This window comes from Leiobunum rupestre, chromosome 11 (assembly GCF_980474605.1).
Source record: "Leiobunum rupestre chromosome 11, qqLeiRupe1.1.hap1, whole genome shotgun sequence".
Lineage (NCBI taxonomy): Eukaryota > Metazoa > Arthropoda > Arachnida > Opiliones > Sclerosomatidae > Leiobunum > Leiobunum rupestre.
The window spans coordinates 24,105,818-24,113,489 of NC_143394.1; the positions used below are offsets into that span (position 1 = coordinate 24,105,818).

At 36.2% G+C, this 7,672-nt stretch overlaps 1 protein-coding gene and 1 pseudogene across 1 annotated transcript; both read left to right on the plus strand.

Annotated features, from left to right (window-relative positions):
- The first annotated feature begins 1,810 nt into the window (after positions 1-1,810).
- LOC149922015 (uncharacterized) lies at positions 1,811-3,678 on the plus strand (annotated as a pseudogene).
- A 3,012-nt stretch (positions 3,679-6,690) lies between these two features.
- LOC149922016 (uncharacterized) lies at positions 6,691-7,286 on the plus strand. Its single transcript, XM_090162211.1, has 2 exons — positions 6,691-6,701; positions 6,767-7,286. Exons 1-2 carry the CDS (start codon positions 6,691-6,693, stop codon positions 7,284-7,286), a joined length of 531 nt encoding a protein of 176 aa, XP_090018337.1.
- Positions 7,287-7,672: the final 386 nt, after the last annotated feature.

Below are 7,672 nucleotides of genomic sequence, written 5' to 3' on the forward strand. Positions count from 1 at the left end.
ATCGCTATCACCCATACAGAGCTACGCTCCACCAAGGACTAATTGACGGAGACCATCAAAGACGTTATGAATTTAGCAACTGGTTACTAAATGCTGTCCAAGAAGATAGACAATTTTTGCGCCATGTTTTGTTCTCCGACGAAGCGTCATTTTCTAGAGATGGGCCCTTTAATCATCAAAACAGCCATCTTTGGTCTGACATCAACCCACATTGGGGTTTTGAATATCATCACCAGGTTCAATTTGAACGGGTCAATGTTTGGGTTGGACTTGTTGGAAACCGTTTGATTGGTCCCTTTTTCCTGCCGACGAACCTCAACGGCCAAAGGTATTTACATTTTCTACAGAACGAACTGAGTGACGCAATCGACGACCTTCCATTGGCTGAAAGACGTCAGTTGTGGTTTCAGCAAGATGGCGCCCCTCCGCATTTTTCCCGGCAAGTAACTGAGCACCTCAACAACGAGTTTCCTGAAAGGTGGATAGGGAGAAATGGTCCAGTGCATTGGCCAGCAAGGTCACCTGACCTAACACCGCTGGATTATTTTCTCTGGGGATTCGTTAAAGCAAAGGTATACGCCACGCCCATTGAAACTAGGGAGGAACTCATTAGACGAATAATCAGTGCTTGCCGAGACGTCACACCTGTGTTGCAGCCAATGGTGATATTATTGAAAATGTTTTGTAAAAATTTATGTGAATAAAATATCTGCATTTAAAAACCAAACGTGTACATTTTTTCAAGTGTGAAAACTCTACTACGTTTGTATTAGACTTGTTCCCTTTTCAATTATCGTTTCAAACAATCGTAATTTGGCTTCACCAACTTGTAAATTTTTCAAGCTCGAATTTTCACTGATAAATAAGTTGTTTTTCGTCGAGTGAACAATTTTTAAGGGTTTTCGATGACGGCCTACAACTTTATAATAGAAATTTTTTATCTCGCACCTAGTGGTCGAAAAATAATTTTTAAAAATTGGTGAAAAAAATTACCGAAAACGCTCAAATTTCTCAAACTGATGTCCCCCGGTATAGAGAATTGACCTTCCAAATTTGAAATCGGTACTATAAATAGTTTTTGAAAAAAAAACACTTTTCCGAGCAAAAAAAAGACCCTGTATATGTATACATATATAAATACATATATTTTTTAACTTTTGTACAGAAGGTTTGTCATCTCGCCAAAAAACAATTCTAAGCAGGACTAAGTTAAACGCTGTGAACAATTCATTGAAACGCAAATTAGAAGAGTCAATGGAAATTTCTCTTGATGAAACAGACGATAATATGGTTACGGACGATGTTTTTAGAAAGCTCGAAGAACATCGATTATATGAGAATATTTTGAACGAACTGAGAGAGAAATTCAATAACTCCAAGACATCATACGGCGAAAAGCTTCAGATCCTGACCTTGTCACCATTTGGAATACAACGCACAATGGAGGAATTTGGAGCACCAGAATACATGGTCAAACGAAGCAGGAATCTTAAATCTAGTCAAGGAATTCTTTCGCTACCAGAGAAACAATCGAAGGGATTAATATTGACCGAAGACGTTAAATCAAAGGTCGTTGAATTTTACGAAAATGACGATAACAGTCGTATGACACCTGGACAAAAGGAGTTTGTGTCAGTTAGAAACCACGAGACAGGTCAAAAAGAACATCATCAAAAGAGGCTTGTACTGCTGAACCTGAGAGAGCTCTATTCGCTAGCGAAACGGGTATAGGTGGCGCTGCCGTCGCTACCCCTGCAGCTTGGTTTTCCAGCGTATAGTGGTGATCAAAATCAAAACAAATCCAAGAAATATGGCGGTTCACATTAACGCTAGAGGTGGGAGAAGTTGTGCGGTCCCTTTTTGCAATAATACTGCGCTTAAAAAACGTAAAACTGAAGAAAATAGAGAAGAACCAAAGCCAGGATTATCATTTCATAAATTCCCAAGTTGTAAGAAACTTTTAAATGTATGGTTAACAAAGATAAAGTCGGGGAAAAGGCCTAGTAAGTGGGCTCAGATTTGTAGCGCCCATTTTACAGATGATGACTTCTTGGAAAGAAATGGTGAGATGCAAATAATATTAATTATTTTAAAATAAATTAATCGAAAAACTCATCAATAGATGGTAGATCTGTAAGAAGACGTTTGAAATGTAACGCCATTCCCTCCCAAAAATGGCCATGTAAGCCAATTAAAGAATCAACCGAAGTTAGAATAAAAGAACGAGCTCAACGACGTAAAGCGTTCTAAAGGTATTCTTATTTTATGGTAAACTTTTGTGAAATAATAAATAGAATAATAACATAAATTTAATTTGAAATCAAGCAGTTCTATGTTCAACATCACCAATAACAGATTCCATTGCTCCAAAAGTTGTTGAAAGCGCAAGTGAACCAGCTCCGGATGATAATGTTTTGTCATTATCAAACTTAGCTATGCTATCTGAAGTAACAACTGAAGCTCAAGGAAAGGACCAATCTCACAAACCATCTAGAGTAACGAATGCGTCTATTGGTGTTCAAGTTTATTTGGACCATGGAAAGTATTTTGCTGGGTCAAGAGTTGGAATTTCAAGCAATGGAATGAGAACTGTTGATTTTGTGTCTCTTTCTGGCATTGGGAAAGAACTATTTGAAAGCCTTTCAAGTGAGGTTTTAGGGCTTGAAAACCAGAGCGAGCTCTCTAATTTTCTAATGCCTGTAAAAGATAGGGTGTTGTTAACCGTAATGAAGCTTAAGTCAAATTTGACATTTGACGCTTTGGCTTAATTATTTGTCATTTCGAATCGATCAGTTTCAACATATTTCAAAAGAACCCTTTGTGCCCTTGCTGAAGTTTTGAAGAAATTTATCTTTTGGCCGGATATGGAAAATATCAGAAGTAACTCTCCTAAATGTTTTAAAGAGTTTAATAATACTCGCATTGTGTTGGACTGCTCAGAAGTACCTATGATGAAGCCCAACACATTTCACGACAGAGTGGCAACCTACAACCATTATAAAGGAACTCACACAATAAAAATTATCATTGGAATTTCACCTTCTGGCATGATCACGCTCGTTAGCGACCCCTGGGGTGGAAAAGTAAGCGACAAGGAAGTCACCCTTGAGAGTGGGGTCATAAATCTTTGTGAACAATTTATTGATGGAATTATGGTTGACAAAGGTATGCATAAAAGTGTAATATGTTAAAAAAATATTTTAAAACTCATTCAACTTAAATTTAGGCTTCCTTATTGAAGATGAATGTGCGGCCAATGGCATAGCTCTACACATCCCTCCATTTTTGAGAGAAAAAAACAGTTTAGTAAGGAAGAAAGTGTAAAAAATCAAAAAATTGCATCCGCTCGTGTTCACGTGGAGATAACCATTCAAAGAATCAAATTATTTAAAATTTTAAATGATAAATTTGACCTTGATTTAGTTCCCTACTGTGACGAAATTCTGAAGGTCATATGTGGATTAGTAAATTTACTAAAACCAATTCTAGCAGATGATAAATTTGATGACTAAGTTTAAATCTTATTTAATGACGATGATGATTATTTTATTAATTTTTATCAAATAAGTTTAAAAATCTTTTATTATAAATAAGACTTCAAGTAAAAATTCATTTATAACATTAATTGATCAAATTCATTTTACTTTTTTTATATAATACTAATTGGCACAGTACAAAATAGGAACTTTTTTGTTTTAAAAATCACTTACTCTTGACTAGTAATGGTAAATATAATTTGAAATAAAAATTTCACAATTTGACTATGTTTTGTTTCAAATAATCTTCGTCTCTTAGAATATCAATTAAAAGATAGCCCTTGGAAAATTAGCATGTTTATGTTTAACACATAAAGGCCACGCTGAATTTGTGCATAGTAGCCTCTACAATCGTTAGTTGGTAAATAAATTCCGTCTTTTCCCATTTTCAAGAAGTTTAATTTGTTTTGAGCGACAGCATCTTCAATTGATATTTTCTTTGCTACATAAGGACTCTTAATCTCGAGTAATTTTATCTCTCCATTTTCCATGTATAATCCATCTGGGCTAAAAGCTAGGAATGGATTATTTAAGTTAATTAAGAGGCCATATTCCAATACTTGTACTTTTTTAAGCCACGAAAATTTGGCCCGAGCAACTTTCTCCAGTTTGTTCCCATTTTGATCCTTTTGGGCTTTCTCTAAACATCCGTTCTCCTTCTTCTAAGGCTCTTGGCTTTTCCCCAATGTATTTACAAATTTCAACCATGGTGAGATTCACTATTATGGAATAAATAAAGGTTAAAATAGGATAATATAATAGAATACCAATTAAATGTTAGCATACCTTTTTGAGATGTCATGTTTTATTTGAACAATATTGCTCCAAGGCCTACTCTAACAATGTTTTAAGTAAACCCAAAAGGACTTCAAATCTTAATGACAGTATATAATTAGAACCAAACATTATGTCTTTAAACTTGACATTCAATCCTACTTACCAAGAAAACACTAATTCGCTGTTTAAACGTATATAATACCATCTCATCAGTAGCACACCACTATTTGCTGAATGCTGATCACCACTATACAGTTACGCGCAATGTGGATAGGGGGCGCTGCCGGAGTTTTCGTTAGCGAATAACAAATTCAAGGAAGAGCATGATTTGACGTTAGGATTTTCGTCATTTTGTTATCTACGACCACCTTGGTGTGTATTAGCAGGTTCGTCAGGTACACATTCAGTGTGTGTCTGCACCTATCACCAAAATGTCAAGCTAATGATATCAGCTCTACCGTCTCCTTGTCCTTTAAAATGTGATATCGATTTCATGGCGCTCACCGTGTGTGACACTCAAAACAGGAATTGTATGATGAGGGTGTGCAAGGACTGTCCTGGGAAAAATGGTCTACTTGAAAATGAATATTTAACGAACCTTTTAGAAGATTTTGAAAATATAAAGTTCATGCAATGGGTGACAACTGACAGCACAAAGCTCATGACCTTGAGCGAGAGTGTTGAAAACTTTTTCGACTCTTTGGCCATTAAACTACTTGAACTAACGCGTCATCATTACACATCTAAGTCGCAATCTAATTATCTTAAAAAACTCTAAAACCTGGTGACGTAATTGTTCTCGGTGATTTTGCGGAGAACTATTCCTTCGTAATTCAAGACGAAGCACAAGGGTTCCATTGGGACAATTCTCAAGCGACAGTGCATCCCTTCGTAATCTACTTCAGGGTAGTCGAAAACGGAGAACTTAACCACTTAAATTTTTGTATTATCAGTGATACCAGAACACATACAACCAATACTGTTCACAGTTTTTTAACTTATCTAATTCCAAATATAAAAACACATGTTCCTAATGTTAGAAAGCTAATTTATTTTACGGATGGATGTGCTGGACAGTATAAAAACAAATACAACTTTTCTAATCTCTGTTGCCACAAACAAGATTTTGGTTTGGACGCTGAATGGCATTTTTTTGCCACATCTCATGGCAAGGGACCTTGTGACGGAATTGGCGGAACAGTGAAGCGTAAAACAGCAAGAGTCAGTCTTCAGCGACCAGTGACTGGACAGATTTTGACTCCAACAGATATGTTTAATTTCTGCCTATCAAACTTCGAAAATATCAAGTTCATCTATGTTAAAAACGAAGAAATTGAGCGACAAAAGGAACTTTTAAAAGAAAGGTTTTCTAAAGCCATAACAGTAAAAGGAACTCGAGGGTTTCATAAATTCGTTCCGAAATCGTTAAATGAAATCATGGTTTCTCCGTTATCTAATGACGATTCGCTAACCACAGTTAACGTTTCGACTTTAGAATTGTCAGATACTCGAAATCAAGAGGCTGAAAACTTTAAAGTGGGAAATTTGGTAGCCAGCGTCTACAAAGGCCAACTTTACGTTGAATTAATTGAGGAAGTATCAGAAGAGTTTGGAGACTTCTTTGTAAACTTTTTGCGTCCCCCTGGTATTTCGGACAAATACACATGGCCCAGAAGGATCGATAGCAGTTGGGTGTCAAGTGAAAATGTTCTATGTGCAATTGAAATTCTTGTAGGTTTACCAAATTCGAAAGGCTATCAAATCAAAGAACACGATAAAAATAAAATTACCAAAGCCTTTTCCATGTATAAAGAAGTTTAAGCTGTTTTGTGTAAATAAAAAATTAATTGGTGTGTAAACTATAAAAATAAATGGTTTTGGTATTTCATTTTGTGTGTGGTGGGGTAAATTTCAAAAATTAATATCTCGAAAACTACAAATATTACTTTGAGATTTTGAGTGATTATTATGTATTCGATAGTGGGAATTTTAAAAATGCTAAAATCGTTGACCTACGACTGAGGTGTCTGGGCAAGGTCAAAGGTCAAATTATTTAAAGGCCCAGATTTTAATGACATTTACGTCAAATGACAACTCTGATTAAATATTCATATTAGGGTGCGCATTGTCTTTAAAATGAGGTATTACATGTGATTTTGCGATAATTATGTCATAAGATATACTAGAAAACATTTAGGGGGTCAAGGCGAACTTTTGAAAAAACGCGTATGCTGTATCTCGTAAACGGCTGAACCGATCGTTATGAAACTGTCAAAATCGTTTTCCTAGGCCCAAAAAACCTTGTATACAAAATTTTGGCGAAATCGAAAGGGGTCGGGTGTTAAAATTAAAAAAAACTAGGTCGTTTTGTCATGGAATGACCCATCTGTGTTGACTTCAAAATGTTATCTATATCAGTATGCGGATGACAGCTATATATCTCTCGCAATTAGATCTTCCACGGATCTTTTGAACTTGCAAGATAACATCACTAGTATTTTCAATTGGGGTGTGGCCAACAACATTTCCCTCAATATTAAAAAATGCTACGTCATGGTAATTACATGGAGGAAGTCCCATGATGATGTCACCTATAATATTAATGGCGTTCCACTTAACCGTGTGTACTCTATGAAGATTCTCGGTGTCATCGTTTCAAGAGATCTAAAGTGGACCTCCCACATTAATTACGCTAGCAATCAAGCTCGCCGCTTTTGTGGTCTTATTCGTAGAACCACTGGTTTTACGCCTGCATCTACCACATTCTTTCGTTCGATGTGCTTGCCAGTGCTGGACTATGCGTCTCCAGTTTGGAATCCTTATCTCAATAAGGATATTGCAGCACTGGAACGCGTACAGCGTAATTTCCCGAGTTACTACCTGGTCATATTCCTTATAGCCAACGCTTACGAAATCTTCACCTTTGGCCACTCTCCGTTCGTAGAAGTGTTTCGGATATGGTCACACTCTTGAAAATTGTCAAGTCACCGACCTTTAATACAGATGACAAAATGACATTATGCACCCGGAAGACCTGCCCTACGTATAATCTAAAGTTTGCTAGATGCTTGGCTTTAGAAAATTCATTCTTCTTCAGAAGTGCACGGACTTGGAATCTTTTGCCAGCTGACATCCGGTAGAATGCCACTTCTCTTTCAATTCAACATTTTCGGTCTTCTTTTCGGATTGGCTTATTCAAAATTCTTAATTTATTTATTTATAATTTAATTAATATCTGGTATAATTTATATTGTGTATTTGTTTTTAAATTATTTATTTTAATTGTTTGTACTGTTTTGGTAACCACCCTGTATAGGCTTTGCCTCTGTGGTTGCCTGCAAACTTTGTGTTGCGAAATA